At 44.9% G+C, this 23,616-nt stretch overlaps 1 protein-coding gene across 2 annotated transcripts in view; it reads right to left on the reverse strand.

Annotated features, from left to right (window-relative positions):
• Positions 1–1,683: 1,683 nt before the first annotated feature.
• znf185 (zinc finger protein 185 with LIM domain) overlaps positions 1,684–23,616 on the reverse strand; it is a 47,342-nt gene continuing 25,409 nt past the window's right edge. For both annotated transcript variants that reach the window (XM_062476484.1, XM_062476483.1), the window contains exons 14-21: positions 7,318–7,395; positions 7,134–7,196; positions 6,714–6,788; positions 4,253–4,282; positions 4,070–4,114; positions 3,881–3,946; positions 3,373–3,478; positions 1,684–3,080 (exon numbers count right to left, since the gene is read on the reverse strand). In XM_062476484.1, the coding sequence (XP_062332468.1) occupies positions 2,979–3,080; positions 3,373–3,478; positions 3,881–3,946; positions 4,070–4,114; positions 4,253–4,282; positions 6,714–6,788; positions 7,134–7,196; positions 7,318–7,395 (565 nt within the window). In that variant the 3' untranslated portion in view covers positions 1,684–2,978. The remainder of the gene's footprint in view (positions 3,081–3,372; positions 3,479–3,880; positions 3,947–4,069; positions 4,115–4,252; positions 4,283–6,713; positions 6,789–7,133; positions 7,197–7,317; positions 7,396–23,616) is intronic.

Here is a 23,616-nt window from a genome sequence, read left to right on the forward strand (position 1 = left end):
CTGTGCAAACTTTCATGGCGAATAAATCCCATTCTGATTCTGATCAACGCTTGTAAAATCAACACAGTTCAATCTAAAACACAAACTGATGCGTGCCCACAGAATTCCATGTTTGCGTGCTCTTGTGTGCTTGCTATAATAGCCACTGCAGCGGCACAGAATTCCAGGTAAATAGTAAATGGACTGCATTTATATAGCGCTTTTCTACCTTAGCGGCACCCAAAGCGCTTTACAATGTTTGCCTCTCATTCACCCATTCATACTCACACTCACACACCAACGGCAGCGAGCTACCATGCAAGGCGCCGGCCTGCCCATCGGGAGAAACTTGGGGTTCAGTCTTGCTCAAGGATACTTCGGCACATGGCCTTGGAGGAATCGGGGATCGAACCGCCAACCTTGCGATTAACAAACGACCCTCTCTACCCCCTGAGCCACAGCCGTCCCAGGTGTCGGCAAGCAAGTCAGAATTGAGGTAGGCTCAGAAAACATTACAAAACGAAAGAAAGTTTTCTAAGTAATAGGCCTATCGATCATCTTATTTAGACTCAAACATAATAACAACATGAGTCTATAACAACATGAGTCCATTACGCTCATACTGTATTTGCGCTCAAATTACCGTATTTCTTCGATTAAACCCTCACCGAGCCCCTCGGAGAGCTCTACGTGCACCTCCTGATTTTCATGACTATCCGTCCGTCCGTCATTTTACGGATACCCCTTGGCTGTGATTGGTCCGTATTAAGAACCGCTTGCATCAAGGGCGGGGTTGCCGTGACCAACAAGACGGAACAGAATCGTTTGACCGCCATTGCTGTAAGTTTACAATTCATATTTCAGCTAAACAGTACATGTAAATCAGCATCTGTATTAAAATGTGACGAGAAATGGGCAGTGTAGTTGCTAAAAATGTGCTTATTTTATTGATGAAACGGCTAATTTGTAAATTTGCTCCGACTTTTCGATAACCTAGCTAGCATCGCAGTGCAGCGCCACCTACTCTTCTGGCAGTGAAGTGTTTTCAGCACCCACAGCCTTCGGAGTACTATAAATTCAACCAATCCGTCCGACTTCGTCTGTCCGTAACGGAGTCGGAGAAGTATAATTCGGCCTTTACAATGCTTGGTGGTCAATTAGGTGTGCGTGGGTAATACTTTAACTGTCTCAAATAGGCATGTTCTACATTGTGTAGAAACCTGAAGCAGCATGCCGAAACGTTCTTACACTTTAGCTTTCAAACAGAAAGCTGTGCAGAAAGCACTCACTCGCAGCAACATATCTGTAGCGAGTGGCAAAGTCAGCTACCTCGCTTCGATGAACCACCTGGTACACTAACATGTACATGTAATGACAAATTACCAAAAATGCAAACTACCAATGAACATTTGTATGTGTGTGTGACCAGGACGTGTTGGACCCAGTGTTCAAATGTTGTAACACTTATCCACAGGATCTCCTCCATGCCAATTATGGGACCTCCCCAGCCTCCCTCAATTCAAACACTGGCTGGATGTCTATGGAACATATTGGTCAAGGAGTTTATGTGCAAAATAGACATTGTTACGTTCACACGTAACACGTCAACAATTGTGCAATACAAACAAATACGTTGAAGATGTTGACAATCATTTACACCCGTGTATTACCAAATCTATTGGATAAAACAGGACTGCGTATTCATTTCTTTTTGTAAAAATCATTTTATTGGTTTTGTAAGAAATAAAAAGGAAACTTTTAAACAGTTTAGTAGTTACAATAGGTTATTTTGTATAAGAGAAGACAAAAAAGTGCTCCCAACTACCCACACATTATACAGTCAGTTCACAGTTCTTTACTTGTGGCGCATGAAAGATACGTTCTTTCCTTCATAGTTTTACCAGAGCAGGACTGCAAGACATTCATCACTGAAGGCAGTTAGTCAAACATGTAAAGAAAATTATAACAGCTGTAAGAATAAAAATGTCATTCATATCTATGTCCAGGGGTGTCAAACATACGGCCCGCGGGCCGGATACGCGAGCCCGCCAGGGCGTCCAGCTCGGCCCGTCGGATGTCTTTGCTAAGTTTGAAAATTACAGAAATGCATAAATTGCATTTCTATAAAAGTAACGAATCCAAATGTCTATTAAGAATATGGAGGTTAATGAGTACAAACGTTGTGTAATTTTTTTTAATCGATCCAGTATTTGCTTCAAAAATGCGATGTCTGCTCCGGAGGCAGAAGCGCTCATTGCCACAGGCAGCAGCGCTTGCTGCACGCTTTGCGACGCGTTTGACGTCAAACGCGTCACAAAGCAAGGGAATCAGCAGAGGAGAGCCCAGGCAGACAAACAGTGGGCTGATGTCTGAGTTTTTGGTCTTTATGTTTCTAGTTTATTGTAGAAAGACCTTAAAATAGGGTTTATCATCAAAAACCTTCACCAATGATTTAAACATCAAGAAATAGTGTCGTTATGTATGCGTTATTATGCTAGGATTTTACTGGTCTGGCCCACTTGAGATCAGAGTGGGCAGTATGTGGCCCCTTAACCCTTGTGTTATCTTCGGGTCATTCTGACCCATCAGTCATTGTGACCCACCGTCGTATTGCGACAAATTTACCGCATACAAAAACAAAGTGAAGCATTTTCTTTTAACCATTGGGCTGTCTCAGACCCCCCCACATTGCAACGGTTGAAAGAAAATTATTTGTATTTGTTTTTGTATTGGGTAAAATTGGGTAAACACAACGATGGTTCGTTATGAACCTTTGGGTCATGTGACCCGAAGGCAGCACAAGGGTTAACTAAAATGAGTTTGACACCCCTGATGTATACTGTAATATAACCTGACTTTGAAAACCCCTTTATACCAAACAATGATGCATATATTCAACATTGTAACCCAATTGAATCCTTTTCAGCTTTTAGTGCCCATTGAGAAAAGGAGGTGATGGAAGGAATCGAGGGAAGGAAGCAGGATACGAGTGTTCAGACTCAGCCAGTGACTTTGGAGTAGCAGGTCTCACAATGAACCTTTTTACCATGCAGGAACATATTGTAAATCAGGTCTCCCATTGCACAACCACACACGCCACACTGAAACCAGCAAAATCAGCAAAACGTTAGCAGAGTAGTACAGGATAATACTGCTACTTACATTTTCGAAATAAAGCTAAACCTTGCATGTACTATGTGTCAGCATACAGCTTCTTGTGAAACGGTTTCAGTTTTTGAATATACTTTCTGATTGAAACTGTATATAGTTTCATGTAATATTTCATTTTACAGACTTAAAATGTGTATAAACCATGAATAAGTATATACAGTATATTACATAAAGTAAAAGTAGACTGCTGCTATAATAAAGATCTGTGACAGCCTGCAATACCTTGAAGCAGCTTGGATGGCAGGAGATGTTGAGGTGATCGATTGTGATTTTGGCATCGTCACCCACCAGTTCGCCACAGTAGGTACAGGGGGATGAGGTGGAACCCCTGGGAAGGCATAGAATATTGATGATGGATGAATGGACTAATTTACTGATCACATCTACAACACAACTAGATGCACTACATGTTTTTTGTGAATGATAGACAAAAGGTCTGATAACTTATTTCCATTGTGTTTCTCGATTGCATCTATGCATACAGACTTTGGGGTTGGGCTCCATTCCACCACAGTTAGATGGATAACAACCCTTTGCCCTAACCCTGTCGTTGCTGGTAAGAGCGAAGGAAAGGGATAGGTGTAAACAATACACTGATTAGGGGGCATGAGAAGCATCCGCCTCATTGGTTTACACATATCTGATTCCCTCAGAGGAGTCGATGCAGGATGGGAAAGGTCAGAGTTTGTGCGTTTACGTGTGTGTTTATGTCATGTGGTGTGTATGTTACCTTGAGTAAGTGGTGGGGCTGCTGTAGGAGTAGCTAAAGGATTCCGATGTTACGTAATCAGAGCCACTGGAAACACAAGGCCAAAGCGTTACTTATTAACCACACACAGACATACACATACTGTGCACACAAACACACACAACAGATCAACAAAATCAAACAAAAACAAGATATTTGATTAGATCTCACTTTCCGTTGCTGGCGTTGACATACTCCTTCACAAACACAAAACCCCTAGTAAAGGAGATAGATAGAAATACAGAAAGAAACAGAAAAAGGGAAAGAAGAGTGAGGCAAAGGTAGGGAGAAAACAAAGTCACTCCCTACTCTAACCTGTATGATGCCAATTTAACAAAAAGGTGTCATACTCACTTCTTGGTGTCAGGTGTCTGGTCAGAAGATCTGTAAGAGAAGCATGTGGGTCAGTGGAAAGAATTCTGATGGAAATCTAGAGGTTTTGGTCAAGTTTTTCTGAAGGTTTGAATTGGTTCTAGTTGGACTTATTGTGGGTTCCAATCAGTTCTTGGTGTAGGTGAAGTTTCTACAAGGGTGTTCTAATTGGATCAAGGTAGAGTTCTGGTTGGATGATGAGATGGTTGGGATCAACATAATTGTACAAACAAAAGGTAATGAAAGACTGTGAAAGTAGAGAGGGTTGGGCTGAGCAGAAAAACGAAGGTTGCTTTTAGCAGAAGTAACCCTAGCACTCTCTAGCACCCCTCAGCAAATAAACAGGTAGGACAAGTCGACCTGACCTTAAAGCAATTGATCATCATGGCCAGATTTTACTAGGTGTTCCTGCAGCTGCAAACATTCTAAAGGACTATGAGGCCAGAAGAGATGCTATGTGGAGTCTGAGCCCTCCCTACATTCATACTGTTAACCATTACCTATCCATAGATGCCTCCTACGTCACTTCCAAAGAGAATGCTGCCATATTCATGACCGATCTCGCCCTGTATGGCCGCCCACACTGCCCATTTGAATGAGAGACAGAGATATCTCGAGAACATTTCAATTTTAGGCTACGATACTTATTTGTTACCCCCAGTTTTCTTGTGTCCCTCATTATCTGCTCCAGGCTTGCCCCAATTGGCTTTCCATGACAGAGCTATAAACATTTATCTTGTGCATAACCCCTCCCCATACAGTGGGGATAGCTTGAAGGCTTTCAAGAGTACGGATGCTTATCAATATGCTGTGGCTGGATGGGTGAAAGACGTGAAAGTGCGGCACCTGTCCACCAAGGATTTATATTTAATTATGGGAAATGTAAGTATTATAAAAAAAAAATCAAATGTATGATTTTGGTGGTAGTTTACTCTGACGACTAGGTAGCGAGTTGTTAGCTAAGTGGCTAACAGCTAGCTAGCACTCATCTTAGTGCCACTTAGCTCACGGCTAGCTGTCATTAATCTGGATAATGTTCTTTAATGTCAGATGCAGGGCTTGACATTAACTTTTTGAGGCACTTGTCCTTTGGACAAGTACATTTACGTTCCATGCACAAAAGTCACTTGTCCGAGACCTTTAACCCTTGTGCTGCCTTCGGGTCACATGACCCATCGTTGTGTTGCGACAACTTTACCCAATACAAAAACAAATAAAAAGCATTTTCTTTTAACCTTCGCGATGTGGGGGGTCTGAGACAGCCCGACGGTTAAAAGAAAATGCTTCACTTTGTTTTTGTATGCGGTAAAGTTGTCGCAATACGACGGTGGGTCACAATGACTGATGGGTCAGAATGACCCGAAGATAACACAAGGGTTAAATAGCCTGACCTAGTGAAACGGGCAAAACTAGTCTGGCTAACTGAGGTCGCTTTCTCAGGCAAATGACGAATGAAACAGGCTTGGTTAAAGAAATCCGAGATTCTGGCTATCTTCAGCAGGCTCGTATCTACAAAAAGCAGCACTCCCTGAAGTTTTTGGTGTAGAATGGAGTGAAATACAACAATATGAACACTGCCAGTGAGCGATCCGGGTCTGACTATGGCGAGGTGATTGTGACTTTATGTGAACAGTTTGTGGTGGGTTACTCTGATCATTGTTGATGTCAGTGCTGCTATAGTGTGCACTTCAGCTTTCTGCTAGAGCTTTAGCTGCTCAGTTTTAGTGCTACCTGGATTGTCCTACAGAAGGTTTACAGAAGATCTACGACTCCAACTATTATTATGCTATCCATTACAACAATAGTAGGAGAATTAGCCTTTAGTCTTTTGGTATTGAATGAAATACCAATCTTTACGCTGTTAATTGAAGCTAACTGCATGACATATTACAGGCATGACTGAGACAGTTGGTCGGTAAGATGGCGGCGCAAAGTTAAAGTGGCGTCATGTGACCCAAATGAATCCCCTGTGTGTGTGTGTGTGTTTGCTTCTTTAGCAGCAAAGGGGGTGCCAACTCTATAATAATACCCTTGGCTTTGGAATGGGATGTCCAACAAGTATCCAAACGTGTGATGGTGAGGTGTCCACATTCTTTTGGCCACATATTTCTTTAGCAAATAGAGTCAGTGAAGTTTACATTGCAGAGCATTAACAACGTGATGTAGAAACTATTTAGAAGACCGTATGGATGAGCTGGATGGTGGAGGCTGGCAGCAATTACACATTATGCAGGTACATAGCAATGCATGATGTGTATGCCTGCTTGTCCGGGTCTGTGAATGCATGTACTATCCGTCGCCTAAAGGGGGCGGCCTATTACCTTAAACTAATACACCTGCAGTGACTGCATAAGTCTGACAATGTCAGCTGATGACTTGCAGCCTGAGTGTGTGCCTGAACTAGCATCGCCCATTAAAGGCCAAATCTACCAGTATAACTTACCTTTCCACCTCTGTGATGGTGGTATAGACAGTGGGTGAGGTCCATCTGTCCCATGGAGAATCATTCTCAGACGACCTGCACACCACACAAACACACACACACACATTATGCTATTGTATACGGCATATACTGTAGGCTATATATACATGTAACAAGAACAGTAACATCAAGATCATTGTTGCATTGACAAAACAGGTTGATGTGAGATGAGACATGAGATGTATGTGTCTTTAGCTTCCACTATAACTAAGGAGTGTTGACACTGTAACTGCAATATCAAAACAGGAAGGAGGGGGATTGTAGAGGGAGGAGAAGAAATTGGGATATCTCTGACCTGTATTCCCTTCCTACACACACACACACTCACAGCCCAGGTTGAGTGGGTTGTTTTCCGGGGTAAGTACTAAAGACGTGACTCACTTCCTCTCAAAAGTCACCAGAGTTTCCTCCTCAGTGTTCCCCTCCACAGCAGCAGGATCCACACTGAGAATACCAGAAGAAAAGACTTTTAGTGAAGGTGGGAGTGTCAGTGTGTGTGTATCTGTGTGTGCGCTTTTGAGGACGTGTGTGAGTGTGGGTGCAGATAGTGGTGGGATGAAAGCACCTTTCAGGCATGTAAGACGGAGGAGGAGATGGGTTGACTTTCCAGGTGGTCTCCCATGTTTCGTTGTCTGTGCTTTGACTGAGGCCACAAAGAGAAGAGCAGGAGAGAGGTTAAGCATAATCCTAGATCCTTCTAGACAGACATACATTGCAATAGGCTGTGCGTAACCATGTAAACCAAGGCTCTAGAATACATTTACATTTAGTCATTTAGCAGATGCTCTTAACCAGAGCGACTTACAGTAAGTACAGGGACATTCCCCCGAGGCAAGTAGGGTGAAGTGCCTTGCCCAAGGACACAACGTCATTTGACACGGCCGGGAATTGAACCAGCGACCTTCTGATTACTTGTCCGATTCTCTAACCGCTCAGCCACCTGACTCCTGAGTGTGACCAATTTGCGACAACATTTGTAAGGGTACGACTAAAAATGTTCTTAGGTCGCACCAGTGCACCCAACGTCCTCGCATCCGCTGCCTCTCCACGAATTAAGCGTTTGTTCTCCTTTGACGGAACTCACACTCATGGTTGAATCATATCTCGGTCTAAACCAATCAGAGACAGAGATGGGGCGGGTCTTTGCCTCTGATTGGCTGTAGTACAGATATTCCTGTAGGCCTACACCGCTCCGTGCTGTGTGATTGAAATTGTGACCTAAGCACCAGAGAATCAGTTACGGCAATCAGCATCAGCAAAAAAAGAAAAAGAAAAAAACAGACAACGTACAATGAAAAGAAATAGACCCAGAGTTTTTTCTTTAAGAAAAGTAGGCAGGCCTGTTCAAGACTGGTCTAACCAAAGACTGGTTAAACCAGTTTCCCTGAATAATATTTAATAAGGAAGAGAACGTAATGCACTGCATTTATTGTAAAGAATGTGGCCAGAACATGGCAGGGAACAGTGCATTTGTAAGTGGATCAACGTTTCAACGTTTTCAGCGTTTCAAATTGAAACGCTGAAAAAGCACACTATAAAAAAAACACACTTCATGCCGCGATAAGTGTGTGACTAAAGTGGCCCCTCTCCCGGCTGCATTTCAGCAGTAGAAAGCAGCTATCAGGTCATCAGAACAATCAGAGATGATAATACAATTCAACGTTGCCTATAACATTGCAAAAGAAGAGCTGCCATTCACAAAATTTAGATAGAAAATTATTCTGATGAAGAAAAATTGATTAGACAGGAACACGACGTACATCTATGACGTTGCATGTGCCCAATTTATTTGGGTAATAGCCCAATAAATGTTTTATTTTGCTTAAAATGTTTTAGTTTGGCAGCTCAGTGAAGCACTTTAAAAGGTCCCATGACATGAAAAATAACCTCTTAAAGTGAAGTTAACATAAATATGCAGGGCTCTCAAGTTTTGAAGTCAGGCAAGAGTGACATTCCCCCCCATACCACTCCCCCCCCCCCCCCACCAGGGGGTCAAAATTAATTAATTAATTAATTGCTTTTTACCTGACATCTTTGAAAGGCAGCAATGATTAATGCATCCATGGCCAGGATATAATTATAAAATATGACATTATTTTAAAAGTGACCTATAACATCGACTATGCAAAACACATAAAATGATTACGCGTATTTGGAAAGAGATGTTTATAATGTGACAATATGTCAGTCATCGTGTGATAACGAAAATATGACTAGGCCTATTATATGTATCAGACGAAATATTGCAAGCTCCGTCAAAGGTATGTGGCCTATGTTCGCCCCGCACTGGGTTTGAACCTGCCACCTCTGACATTCCAAGCGCCACCACTACCAACTACGCCAACAAAAAGCTAGCTAACCGTTGACGCGGGTGGCCTTTTACATACCTGAGGAGTGAGTTTCACCAATACACACCGGCTACATCTATGAACTACTTGTTCTGAGCAGGTGTTGTCAGTGAACAGGCTGTAAAACTGTTGGTTAAGACACATGAAAAACTGATGCTATTTATCTGGGAAACATTTTCGAACAGCAGTCAAGTTGTCATTGTTTGTGTCAAACAAGTTGTGAATTTGTTGTAACATTTAAACAGGATATCATGACTGTGCTCAAAGTGATGCTCGAGCTCCAGTGGTTTGCTCTGTAGGTGAACGAAACTTTTGGAAGACGTTGTAGCAGAATCACGTGAAAAATTTCCTTTTTTTCCATTGGCTGTTGCAATAAATCTTACCCAGATACAATGGTGCTATTTTCCGATTGCCTATTGTATAGACCCTTTCTTTTTTTTGATTGGCTGATAAGTGGCAGGCTCGACTAAGGACTCCAGGGGAGACGCGCTTGATTCCTGCCGGTTCCATAGTGAGAGTGGCGCGGCCAGAGGAATTTTGGTTGGGTGCTGCGGGCTGCGGCATATTAAATATATTATAAATATTTTTTTTCTGCGTGAGAAATACAATGTGTTGCGGGAGGGCGTGACAAAAGACCGAAATGAGTGACTGTCACGCTCAATGCGTGACACTTGAGAGCCCTGAATATGCGTTCCCCTAGCCTGCCTTTGGTCCCCCAGTGGCTAGAAATTTCGATAGGTGTAAACTAAGCCCTGGATATTCTTCTCCGCATTTGAGAAAATGAGAGCTCAAACGCTCGGATTTGAAAGTGTTTTCATTGGTGAGGGGGTTACCTCCCCTTTCTCTGCTTTGCCCGCACAGAGAATTTGGCCCACCAATGAACAAATTGGCTAAGACCGTACGAGCGCGACATTGGTTTTTCCTCGAGACATCATGGCTTGCAAAACCTATGGCTCTGTTGCAAACGACCGAAGCATGGCAGTTAGCCCCGCCTCTTTCTTCCTCATAGTATTTAAAGCTACAGACACAGAAACGGCACGTCCTGAGGAAAGCTCATTGTGGGACTGCTCGTAGTGGCTGTAATTCTGCACCAAGGCTGAATTTCGGGAAAGAGACTTCAGATACAGTATTAGGGGACCACTAAGGCCTATATAAAAGCATCCAAAAACAGCATGTCATGGGATCTTGAAACATTTTGTATGAAGATTTATTTTAATTTTTAAGTATTTACCTACAACTTATTCTTGTTTAAAATCCTTTACATAATATATATTATGAATATACAGACACGCAGAGGTGACCTTGAAATTGTGGCGTTAAAGGCGACGCAAGGAAAAATTTGGGTGCGTGTACATTTTGTGCTGGTGCACCTAAATAAAAAAGTTTGGCGCACCAGTGCAAACAAGGCAAAAAGTTAGTCTGGAGCCCTTATGTAAACTGATGTTTGTCTCGTAGAGCTGAGTTGGAGGCAGAAATCTGTGTGTTTAAACATCAACTTTGAATGGGCCAGAGGAGAAGAGGAAGGAGACAAAAAGTAAGAGAGAAAGTGTGAAAGTTTTATATTATCAGTGTCTGAAAAAGGAAAGGCAGTGTTGGACCAGGCCACTGTGATACCTGTGAGAGGAGGTGTTGTTTATGAGCAATGGATCCAACAATTTCACACTGGTTTCACTCAGTTGTTAAGAGAGGGCCCATGGTGGAGTGGAGAGGTAAGGGAAGACAAAGAAAGAGAAAAGGAAAGAGGGTGAAGATGAGACAGTGAGTGGAAGTGGTTAGTAGAGTGCCTCTCATGCAGTATTCACCAGAGTAGTTCATTGGGGCAGACAGCAGCAGTCTTAACAAGACAGGATGACACACTGCTACCGTTAACACTGACAGGACCATCCCCTGCCTGACATAATACACACCCAGTAGAGAGCCCATTCGTCTGTGAGAGAAAAGTACTACAATGCTAAGAATTAATAAACATAGAACACCTCAAACTGTGTTATGCATGTGTGTTCTGTGCTGGGAATGTCAGTGAACTGATACATACACACACTGTATACAAACAAAGGTCAAAATATGCAGTACATAGACGTGATGTCAGACAGTCTGAATCACCCTTAGATCAGACTGATCAATCGGCGTATATGACTGATCAGACTATAGACGATGCAAGGAATCTTGGGGCCTGTGAAAGTTGTATTCAAGTTATAGAATAACACTTATTGGGTGTGCTTGCCAATGGCAAGGCTCAACATTTAGTCATTTAGCAGACGCTCTTATCCAGAGCGACTCAACCTATATTCTCTCTCATACGGGAGAGTGGGGTGATTTGTGCCAGCGGGGAAGTTGTGCCACCCCCTGTTTCTAGGGAACCATAAAAGAAACTGGTCAAGTGACCGCACATTTCAAGTCAGCCAATTTACTCATCCTGCAAAGAAGAGAGCCTCATTGAATGAGAGATAAGCAAATTTTTTTGCCTTCCAAAGAAATTTTCTAGGATCAAGGTTTTTTGATTGTTGTGTCTGAACAGTTATAGACAAGTTTGAAAACATTTCACACGTTTTAGTGCTTTGGTAAGCTACACAATGAGTCTATATAGCTAGCATGATTTTAGCTCAAAACTGCTGGATGATGCATTTTTTTCAAAAACATGGGATTGGGGTGATTTGTGCCAAAGGGCCTGGGGTGAGTTGTGCCACTTATGAATATTTTAAACATATTATTTTATTGTAATTGGGTGTGCTTTGCCTTCGGCAAGGGCACAACCTTTGTTCTCTCACATATATATTATTGGGTGTGCTCAAGCCTTCGGCGAGAGCACAACCTTTGTTCTCTCACATATATATTTATTTATTTATTTATTATTGTTTATTTTCGCCCCCCTAAGGATCAGTCAATATTTGGACTACATACACAACGGCGGTGTCAAAAGGTTCGTCTTGGTAGCGATTGCGTTGGTTGTATTTTTATTTACGTTCCGTTGCATGGTTTAAGTAGAAATTGCGTTTTTGTGGTGAAAAGTTAAGCTAACGGTGGCTAATTTGCTAGCCACAGTCACTGACGTTACTAACGTCACGTCACTAACGTCACGAAAACACGCGTGACTACCTGTAGCAGAACATTCGTTTCACATCTGTTAACTTGGGGGATAGCTAGGCTAACTATAGCTTTACTACAAGGCAGCTGCAGGAACGCCACAAGCAAAGAGGCCAGGGTGATAACTATTTACTCATTTTACTTTGTGATGTGAAGCACAATTATGAAATGTAATGTACAATATTAGCTGATATTATTAAGGAAGTAGGCCCACATCTTCTTTTGGAAACGGTAGTCTACTATTTCACGGAAGCATTAGCATCATGACATTAGCCTCTGTTGCCCGGGCAACACATACTACAGTGGTCTATGATGCATCTGTTTTCAATCTTTAAAATAAACATTCCTCACAAATACATTTTCGTTGTAGGATTTATTATGACATTACATTACAAGTAAACGATTTGTGGGTGAAATGATCATTACCTGTGGTTTCAAACCAGTGTTGCTCACTGCAACGCTGTAGCCTACGCGAGACACTACAAAAACATCTACACAGCTGTAGGAAGTCAAACGGCGACAGAACATGTTCGGCACTCCCCTTAATTAAATCAAAAGTCTATCTAACTACTAACCTGAACTTCATTGCCACAGCCTAAACGTTGTCAATCTGTTCATGAAAATAATTTATTTCAGCCTAAACCGTACAACGGAACGTTAAATCCAATTCAACCAACGCAATCGCTACCAAGACGAACACAGCAGTAGTCTACTAGTACTGTACCGTAGTAGTACAATTTACCGGGGCAGTAGTGATGGGTCGTTCGCGAACGATCCGTCTCTAAGAGCCGGCTCTTGAAGGTGAACGTCGGGAGCTGGCTCGCATATCTGAAGAGCCGACTATTTTTAATAGATTAATACAGCCTATAAAAACTAAATGATTATGAAATAATGAATTTTAATTGTATTTAAAATAATTGACTAATTCAAAGAACAACAAAAAAATACTTGTAGGCTTAAAGGCGCACACGATCATCCTCACATTCTGTTCCTGTCAATCCTGCATGAGGGAGGGCTAGTCAAAACTCGGAGGAGAGCCATGACAAATCAATGCATTTTTAAAGATATGTGGTTACGGTCGAGTATGATTTCATTTCATAATTTAATTCAAATTGTTTTCACACCCATCATAGTCAAATTCATAGTTAAAACATGTATTTTTTAAAGAGCCGTTCAGGAGCCAAAAGAGCCGGCTCTTTTTGGTGAGCTGAGCCATACGAGCCGGCTCACGAAAAAGAGCCGGAATGCCCATCACTACGGGGCAGCTTCTCCACACAGGGCTATGTCGCATTTTGCGTTGTTACTGACAATGATCGCTACCAGTGAGCTTTTTATGAATGAGCGATTTTCCACTAAATAAATGTCAAGCTTATTTACGTTTTGGGGGGCATATTTTCAGTTAGCAGATGGGACTGTCTGAATCGCGATTCCATCTTCTACTGCCGGGTAACGTCGTAATCTTCAAAGGGGGTTCTTTATTAATGAATGAATGCAATGAGTAGGCTACATGCCTGAAAATATCACGAGAAGGGAAAACTTAAAATGACGTTTAAGTCATAGAGATTAGGTCCATTTTTACACCGGTCTGCCAAATTTATTCGTTTTGATTCAACGATGAGGCTGTCTCTTGCAGGGGAAATGAGAAGACATCTATTTCATTCTACACCACTCGTATTTTCAGTTGTAAATGAGCAGCAAAAAAAAATGCTTTTAAATCTATTTATTCTTTATAAATAATAAGTATGCATTTTCATATAAAATATACAGAAATCAGTTGTAAAAATGTCATTCAAAAACGGACCCCTGTGCAACCGACGCAAGCAAGCACACCCTACAATTTCCCCAGAAATTGTACCCTCTCTAGTTATTATTATTATTATTTTTATTTCTTTTTGCCCCCCTAAAACTCAGTCAATATTTGGCCTACATACACAACCTAGGTGTCAAAAGTTCCGTCTTGGTAGCCATTGAGTTGCTTCTATTGGGATTTACGTTCCGTTGCATGGTTTAAGTGGAAATTAAGTTTTTGTGGCGAAAAGTGAAGCTAACGGTGGCTAACTTGCTAGCCACAGTCAATGACGCTACTTACGTCACTAACGTCACGAAAACTCGCGTGACTACCTCTAGCAGAACATTAGTTTAGCAGCTCGTTAACTTCTGGGAGATAGCTAAGCTAACTGCTTTACTGCAAGGCAGCTGCAGAAACGCCACAAGCAAAGAGGCCAGGGTGATAACTATTTACTAATTTTACTTTGTGATATGACACACAATTGTGACGTGTAATGTACAATATAAGCTGATTTTATTAAGGAAGTACATCTACTTTCGGAAACAGTAGTCTACTATGTCACTGAAGTATTAGCATCATGACATTAGCCTCTGTTGCCCGGGCAACACATACTACAGTGGTCTATGATACATCTGTTTTCAATCGTTAAAATAAACATTCCTCACAAATACATTTTCGTTGTATGATTTATTATGACATTACATTACAAGTAAACGATTTGTGGGTGAAATTATCATTACTTGTGGTTTCAAACCAGTGTTGCTCACTGAAACGCAGTAGCCTACGCGAGACACAGCTGTTTAGGAAGTCAAACGGCGACAGAACATGTTCGGCACTCTCCTTACTTAACCCTCGTGCTGCCTTCGGGTCACATGACCCAAAGGTTCATAACGAACCATCGTTGTGTTTACCCAATTTTACCCAATACAAAAACAAATTAAAATAATTTTCTTTTAACCTTTGCAATGTGGGGGGTCTGAGACAGCCCAACGGTTAAAAGAAAATGCTTCACTTTGTCTTTGTATGCGGTAAATCTGTCGCAATACGACGGTGGGTCACAATGACTGATGGGTCAGAATGACCCGAAGATAACACAAGGGTTAAATCAAAAATATAGCCTATCTAACTACTAACCTTAACTTCATTGCCACAGCCTAAACTTTGTCAATCTGTTCATGAAAATAATTCATTTCAGCCTAAACCGTACAACGGAACGTTAAATCGAATTCAACCAACGCAATCGCTACCAAGACGAACACAGCAGTAGTCTAGTACTGTACTGTAGTAGTAGAATTTACCGGGGCAGCTTCTCCACAGAGGGCTATATCGCATTTTGCGTTGTTACTGACTGATCGCTACCAGTGAGCTTTTTATGAATGAGCGATTTTCCACTAAATAAATGTCAAGCTTATTTACGTTTTTGGGGGCATATTTTCAGTTAGCAGATGGTACTGTTTGAATCGCGATTCCATCTTCTACTGCCGGTAACGTTGTAGAATTATCTTCAAAGGGGGTTCTTTATTAATGAATGAATGCAATATGAGTAGGCTAAATGCCTGAAAATATCACGAGAAGGGAAAACTTAAAAGGACGTTTAAGTCATAGAGATTAGGTCCATTTTTACACCGGTCTGCCAAATTTATTCGTTTTGATTCAGCTATGAGGCTGCCTCTTGCAGGGGAAATGAGAAGACATCATATTTAATTCTACACTTCACTCGTATTTTCAGTTGTAAACGAGCAGCACAAAAAAATGCTTTTAAATCTATGTAATCTTTATAAATAATAAGTATGCATTTTTATATAAAATATACAGAAATATCAGTTGTAAAAATGTCATTCAAAAACGGACCCCTGTGCAACCGACGCAACAAGCACACCCTACAATTTCCCCAGAAATTGTACCCTCTCTAGTTGTACTTTGTATTCTTACATTTTATCACTAAAACTATGTGACATTCTTAATTTTAGACAGAAAATAGAAATAGACCATCATGCCACGGAGTTATAAGAGGAAGACAGGCAGGGCTTCCACTCCTCTAGAGCAGCGTTCCCCAACCACCGGTCCGCGGACCGGTACCGGTCCGTGGGTCATTTGGTACCGGGCCGCACAGAAAAAACAATAATAACATTATTTCCTTTTAATTGATTATCAGAGTCTGAAAGACGTTTTATTCGGAAAGAATTACCGGATTCTCTCCTTCTCTGCGCGCCTTTTCCCCTGAGCAAAAAAGCTCTGCAAAGACGTTTGTTTACTCATTTTTTAGCAAGTTTGTGGGCTTCATTGAGCGGTAACTATCACGTGCGTCTCTTCCTCTTGACACATGACACGTGCAGGGTTCTAAATGAACTTTTTTGATCACCAGCCAATCAGAATTTCCACTAGCCAAATTCTTTCCGGTGAAAATAAGAAAAATTATGAGTTTCACTGAATGCATTTGATCATTTTATTAACATTGTTGGCATGAAAAACACAGAAAATGAAGTAAAATGAAGCACAGAAGTATGATGCAAGGGTATGTGAAATCACCAACACGTGACTAAGGACACGATTTATTGTAAATGGCTAAAACGTCCATTTGCGTCATGAGATTTACTCCTGCCCATGCATTTACAGTAACGTTTTGTCCTAAGCAGGCATTAATTAAACTGACCTAATATACTCTTTATTAAGAACAGTGTATTTACATTACAGAAGACTGTGTCAGTAAGCAACATAATGTTTCTTATGCGTAGACTACATGCGGCAATCCTTACAAAACATGACAACATTTTCATTGTCAAATACAAGCCATTCCCGACCCGTCAGCCATTTGGCATTACATTTTCTTTTCTTCGTTTCTCTAGTGCTATCAATATCCTCATCCCCTGCCTCGTTCCTCTTCTCGCCCCCAGAAGTTTGTCCTAACCACCGCCGCATTAAGTTAACTTTTTACTTTACTTTTCTACTCTAGCTAGCTCTTATTACCTCCTATGATCCGCTATGCTTCGTTTTACTTCTTCCTTGTGTTTTCTGGTGGACGCTCCGTTTCTCGCCCCACAGTTTCTCGCGCCGGTTTCACTTCAACTGCGCGCAGCCAATGGGCGTATAAAACGTTATCACGTAGCATTACGGCACAGTGTTCATGGGAAACTTAGGAAGTACTGCCAGGGGGATAAATGACCGAGAACCATGCCGAGAACAGAGCCTTATGTATCATTCATGTAATGCCTCGTGTCACCGGCCAAACTGGCTAGTGAGTTTTTATTAACACCCGCCAAAATGAATTTTAACCCGCATTTGGCGGGTTGGCGGGTGTTAATTTAGAACCCTGGACACTTGATAGTTACCACTCAATGAAGCCTGTTTGAGACAACAACTCTGCCGGTGTTTTGGATGAAGGCTGAATATCCTGAGATCGCCACAAAAGCATTGAAAACCCTGCTTCCATTTCCAACATCCTTTGTGAAATGGGATTTTCTGCCGTGACAGCAATCAAACAAAATCACGGAATAAACTGGATATAAGGAACGCACTTCGGGTGTCACTGTCGTCTCGTTTACAAGAAACGTAAAGATGGGGCTGAAAGATTAAGAGACAAAAAGACATCACATTCATTAGACAAGGTGTTACCAATTGAAAAACGGCTATGTTTATTTTACATAAAGCTCCAAAAACTCCCCTCCCTGAGTCACCACCTTACCGCGGTGGAGGGGTTTGCGTGTCCTAATGATCCTGGAAGCTATGTTGTCGGGGGCTTTATGCCCCTGGTAGGGTCACCCAAGGCAAACAGGTTCCAGGCGAAGGATCAGACAAAGCGTGGCTCAAAAACTACCATGAAGAAAAATAACAATGGTTCTCAGTTGCCCCTGCCCGGAAGCGGGTCACCGGGGCCCCCCCCCTGGAGCCAGGCCCGGGGGTGGGGCTCGATGGCGAGCGCCTGGTGGCCGGGCCTTTTCCCATGGGGCCCGGTCGGGCACAGCCCGAAGAGACAACGTGGGACCCCCTTCCAGTGGGCTCACCATCCGCAGGAGGGGTCATGGGGGTCGGGTGCAGTGCGAGACGGGCGGCGGCCGAAGGCGGGGGCCTTGGCGGTCCGATCCTCGGCTGCAGAAGCTAGCTCTAGGGACGTGGAACGTCACCTCGCTGGCGGGAAAGGAGCCGGAGCTGGTGCGCGAGGTAGAGAAGTTCCGGCTAGATATAGTCGGCCTCGCCTCGACGCACAGCATCGGCTCCGGAACCAGTCTCCTTGAGAGGGGCTGGACTCTCTTCCACTCTGGAGTTGCCCTCGGTGAGAGGCGTCGAGCTGGGGTGGGAATACTTGTTTCCCCTCGGTTCGGCGCCTGTACGTTGGGGTTCACCCCGGTGGACGAGAGGGTAGCCTCCCTCCGCCTTCGGGTGGGGGGACGGGTCCTCACTGTTGTTTGTGCTTATGCACCAAATGGCAGTGCAGAGTACCCACCCTTTTTGGCGTCTCTGGGAGGGGTGCTGGAAAGCGCTCCTCCCGGAGATTCCCTCTTCCTCCTGGGGGACTTCAATGCTCATGTGGGCAATGACAGTGAGACCTGGAGGGGCGTGATTGGGAGGAACGGCCCCCCCAATCTGAACCCGAGCGGTGTTTTGTTGTTGGACTTCTGTGCTAGACACGGCTTGTCCATAACGAACACCATGTTCAAGCATAAGGGTGTTCATATGTGCACTTGGCACCAGGACACCCGAGGTCTCAGTTCGATGATAGACTTTGTAGTCGTGTCGTCGGATCTGAGGCCGAATGTCTTGGACACTCGGGTGAGGAGAGGGGCGGAGCTGTCAACTGATCACCACCTGGTGGTGAGTTGGCTACGATGGTGGGGGAAGACGCCGGTCAGGCCTGGCAGGCCCAAACGTAATGTGAGGGTCTGCTGGGAACGGCTGTCAGAATCCCCTGTCAGAAGGAGCTTCAACTCCCACCTCCGGGAGAGCTTCGACCATGTCTCGGGGGAGGCCGGGGACATTGAGTCCGAATGGGCCATGTTCCGGGCCTCCATTGTTGAGGCGGCTGACCGGAGCTGCGGACGCAAGGCGGTCGGTGCATGTCGCGGCGGTAACCCTCGGACTCGGTGGTGGACGCCGGAGGTGAGGGAAGCCGTCAAGCTGAAGAAGGAGGCCTATCGGACTTTGTTGGCTGGTAGGACTCCAGAGGCAGCTGATGTGTACCGGCAGGCCAAGCGGAATGCGGCTTTGGCGGTCGCAAAAACCCGGGCGTGGGAGGAGTTCGGCGAGGCCATGGAGAATGACTTCCGAACGGCTTCGAAAAGGTTCTGGACCACCATCCGGCGACTCAGGAGGGGGAAGCAGTGCACTGTCAACGCTGTATATGGTGGGGATGGTGCGCTGCTGACCTCGATGGGGGACGTCCTGGATCGGTGGAAGGAATACTTTGAAGACCTCCTTAATACCACCAACACGCAGAGTCTGGGGACATTGGGGGGGGCCCTTCTATCTCTGGGGCTGAGGTCGCCGAGGTGGTTGAAAAGCTCCGCGGTGGCAAGGCCCCTGGGGTGGATGAGGTCCGCCCGGAGTTCCTTAAGGCTCTGGATGTTGTAGGGCTGTCTTGGTTGGCACGACTCTGCAACATCGCGTGGACATCAGGGACAGTGCCTCTGGACTGGCAGACAGGGGTGGTGGTTCCCCTCTTTAAAAAAGGGGACCGGAGGGTGTGCTCCAACTTTAGGGGGATCACACTCCTCAGCCTCCCTGGGAAAGTCTATTCAGGGGTGCTGGAGAGGAGGGTCCGTCGGATTGTCGAACCTTGGATTCAAGAGGAGCAATGTGGTTTTCGTCCTGGCCGTGGAACTGTGGACCAGCTCTATACCCTCGGCAGGGTTCTGGAGGGTGCATGGGAGTTCGCCCAACCAGTCTACACATGTTTTGTGGATTTGGAAAAGGCGTTCGACCGTGTCCCTCGGGGGCTCATGTGGGGGGTGCTCCGGGAGTACGGGGTACCGGACTCCCTGATCGGGGCTGTTCGGTCCCTGTACGACCGGTTCCAGAGTTTGGTCCGCATTGCCAGTTTTTGCGGATGATGTGGTCCTGTTGGCTTCATCGGGCCGTGACCTCCAGCTCTCACTGGAGCGGTTCGCAACCGAATGCGAAGCGGCTGGGATGGGAATCAGCACCTCCAAATCTGAGGCCATGGTTATCGACCGGAAAAAGGTGGAGTGCAATCTCCGGGTCGGGGAGGAGATCTTGTCCCAAGCGGAGGAGTTCAAGTATCTCGGGGTCTTGTTCACGAGTGAGGGAAGGATGGAGCGCGAGATCGACAGGCGGATCGGTGCGGCGTCCGCAGTGATGCAGGCTCTGCATCGGTCCGTTGTGGTGAAGAAGGAGCTGAGTCGAAAGGCGAAGCTCTCTATTTACCAGTCGATCTACGTTCCTACCCTCACCTATGGTCACGAACTGTGGGTAGTGACCGAAAGAACGAGATCGCGAATACAAGCGGCCGAAAGGAGTTTTCTCCGCAGGGTGTCCGGGCTCTCCCTTAGAGATAGGGTGAGAAGCTCGGTCATCCGGGAGGGGCTCAGAGTAGAACCGCTGCTCCTCCGCGTCGAGAGGGGCCAGTTGAGGTGGCTCGGGCATCTGATAAGGATGCCTCCTGGACGCCTCCCTGGTGAGGTGTTCTGGGCACGTCCCACTGGGAAGAGGCCCCGGGGAAGACCCAGGACACGCTGGAGGGACTATGTCTCTCGGCTGGCCTGGGAACGCCTCGGGGTCCCCCAGGAAGAGCTGGTGGAAGTGGCCGGGGAGAGGAAAGTCTGGGCCTCCCTGCTTAGGTTGCTGCCCCCGCGACCTGACCCCCGGACAAGCGGAAGATGATGGATGGATGGATGGCTCCAAAAACTTTTTCGCTCAAATCAGAAAAAAAAAGTTCTCGCATTAGATGTGAAAGTCGCTATCTAGGATCACATCAAACCCAGAATGTGCATGCATTAACAGGGCAGCTGTGGTGGCGTAGGCCTATACGGGGGCCGGTTCTGGTGGGCCAGTTTGGATCCATGGCCTATCTTTCCTCCCAGTCCGTCCCTGCCGGTCCGTGAAAATATGTCTTACATGAAACCGGTCCGTGGCGCAAAAAAGGTTGGGGACCGCTGCTCTAGAGGACATGGACAAAGCAGTGGAAGAGGTGGAGAAGGGGAAGTCCATTCGTCACATGGCAAGGTAGATGAACATATGCAGGATGTCATTAAAACGATACATGGAGAAGAAAAAGAGATGGAAAATAAATAAGGCCACGATATAAAAGAACTGGACTTGCCAACCAAGTCTTTGATGTGCTCATGTGGCGCAATAGGCTTGTAGAAAATCGGCCTTTGATGTTGTAAAATAACTTTAAATTAGTAATTTTGTATTGAATTTGTCTAGCTTTTATATAGCATCACAGTTTCTGAAATGAAAATATACTGTTTTACTTCAATAATCAATGGCACAATTTACCCCAATGTATTCTCTCTAAAGGCACAACTTACCCCGCACTAGGGATGGGCGAATCGATCCTAAAGTATCGATATTTTCGATACTGGCATTGTATCAAAAGGATCGATTCTCTCTTACCCAGGTTCGACCCGTTGTCCCCTGTGAACAGCGCTGGTGTTATTTCTGGTTCTGTTACAGCTAAGCTCATGATGAGGATGGCCCGATTGGAGAGCGAGCTGAAAGAGAGAGAGCAGGCCAGACGATTTGAGTTTGAGCTAGAGAAATGGAGGATAGATGCTGATGTGGAGGCGAGGGTTAGGATAAGACAGCTAGAGTTAGAGGCAGGTGTTAGTGGATCCCCCTCTCAAAGTCAGACGGCCCAATTTGAGGTAAGCAAGAACATTGCACTGGTGCTGCCCTTTCGGGAGGCTGAAGTAGACAGCTACTTCTTTGCTTTTGAGCATGTGGCTGCTGTGCTACGTTGGCCAAGGGATGTTTGGCCTCTTCTTCTGCAGTGTAAGCTGTCTGGGAAGGCCCAGGAGGTCTCCCTGGAAGACAATTTTCAGTATGACATAGTTAAGGTGAGCTGGTCCCCAGATCGGCAACGATTTAGAAACTTCAAGAAACCATCAAATTGCTCATGTCGAGTTTGCTAGAGACAAAGAATCTCTATTTGACCGCTGGTGTTCAGCCAGTAAAGCCACTACGTTTGCAGAAGTCATGGAGTTGACTCTACTTGAGGAGTTCAAGAATCACTTGCCTGAGCGAATCATAGTATACCTAAATGAACAAAAGGTGGCAACCTTAACCCAGGCAGCAGTTTTGGCTGATGAATATTCGTTAACCCATAAAACAGTGTTTGGTGGGTCTAGGATGGAGGGCCGTGTGGTAACGCCAACAGCTTCTCATGTGCATTACGGCCCCAGTGACTGTAAGCCCTCACCTGGAACACTGGAGTGCTTTTACTGTTACAGAGTAGGGCATGTGATTTCGGATTGTCCAGTTTTGAGGGGTAGGAGACAGTCCTCACCCCCCTCCGTTAAGACGAAAAGTGTTGGGTTAATTCGAACCGCAGAACTGTCAAAGCCTGATGTTCTGTATGCTCTGTTTGTGCCTAGCGGAAGCCTTTCGCTTACAGAGGATCTACATCATAGTAAGCAAATACGGATCCTGCGTGATACTGGTGCGGCGCAGTCAGTAATTCTTGCAGACGTTTTGCCCTGGTCTGTTGAGTCGTACTGTGGCTCACATGTCCTCCTACAGGGTTTCGAAACGAACACTGTCTGTTCTGTTACACTGGATCCATTTAACGTCAGATGTGGTGTCGGGACGTTTCCGAGTTGGTGTGGTACCTCGGTTGCCGGAGGAAGGAGTCACCCTGTTGCTGGGTAACGATATTGCAGGTGGTAATGTGTCTCCAGTGTTAGAGGTTGTAGACAGCCCAAAACCCGAAATGTTTTTCCGGCTTGTGTCCTAACAAGGGCACAGTCTCGCAAGCTGGGAGACGTGGTGGACTTGTCTGATTCGATTTTTTAACCAGCACTAAAGGTGCCTTCTGTGTTGCAGGTAGAGTCTTCTCCAGTGCAACCGAAGGGTGTGGAATGCAGAGTCGCACCCCAGGACGTTCAGTTGTCGATCACCCCAGAAAATCTGATTGAATGGCAAAAAGAAGACCTTAGCCTTCTCAAGTGTTTTGACGCAACTGTCTCCTCAGAGGAAACAGAACGTAGGGAATCTTCGTACTTCGTAGAAGCGGGTGTTTTAGTGCGTAAATTGGCAGCGCATAAAACAGGTCAGGACTGGGATACGGTTAGGCAAGTGGTTGTTCCTACCCCGTTACGACAGCAGGTTCTGTCCCTGGCTCATGACCCTGCTTGGTCTGGACACTTCGGGGTAACTAAGACATACAACAGAGTCCTCCGACATTTTTTCTGGCCGGGTTTAAACTCGGATATTGTACAGTACTGTAATACGTGTCGTGTGCCAACTTGAAGGAAAAGCAAACCAACCTGTTCCGCGTGTGCCACTTCATCCGATTCCTGTGGTCGGGGAACCGTTTGAACAAGTGATCCTCGACTGTGTTGGTCCACTACCAAAAACTCGATCAGGCAACCAATATCTGCTCACCATCATGTGTTGTGCCACTAGGTACCCAGAGGCTATCCCACTTCGTAACATCACGGCTAAAACTGTGGTTAAGGCGTTGGTTAAG

This window comes from Osmerus eperlanus, chromosome 13 (assembly GCF_963692335.1).
Source record: "Osmerus eperlanus chromosome 13, fOsmEpe2.1, whole genome shotgun sequence".
Lineage (NCBI taxonomy): Eukaryota > Metazoa > Chordata > Actinopteri > Osmeriformes > Osmeridae > Osmerus > Osmerus eperlanus.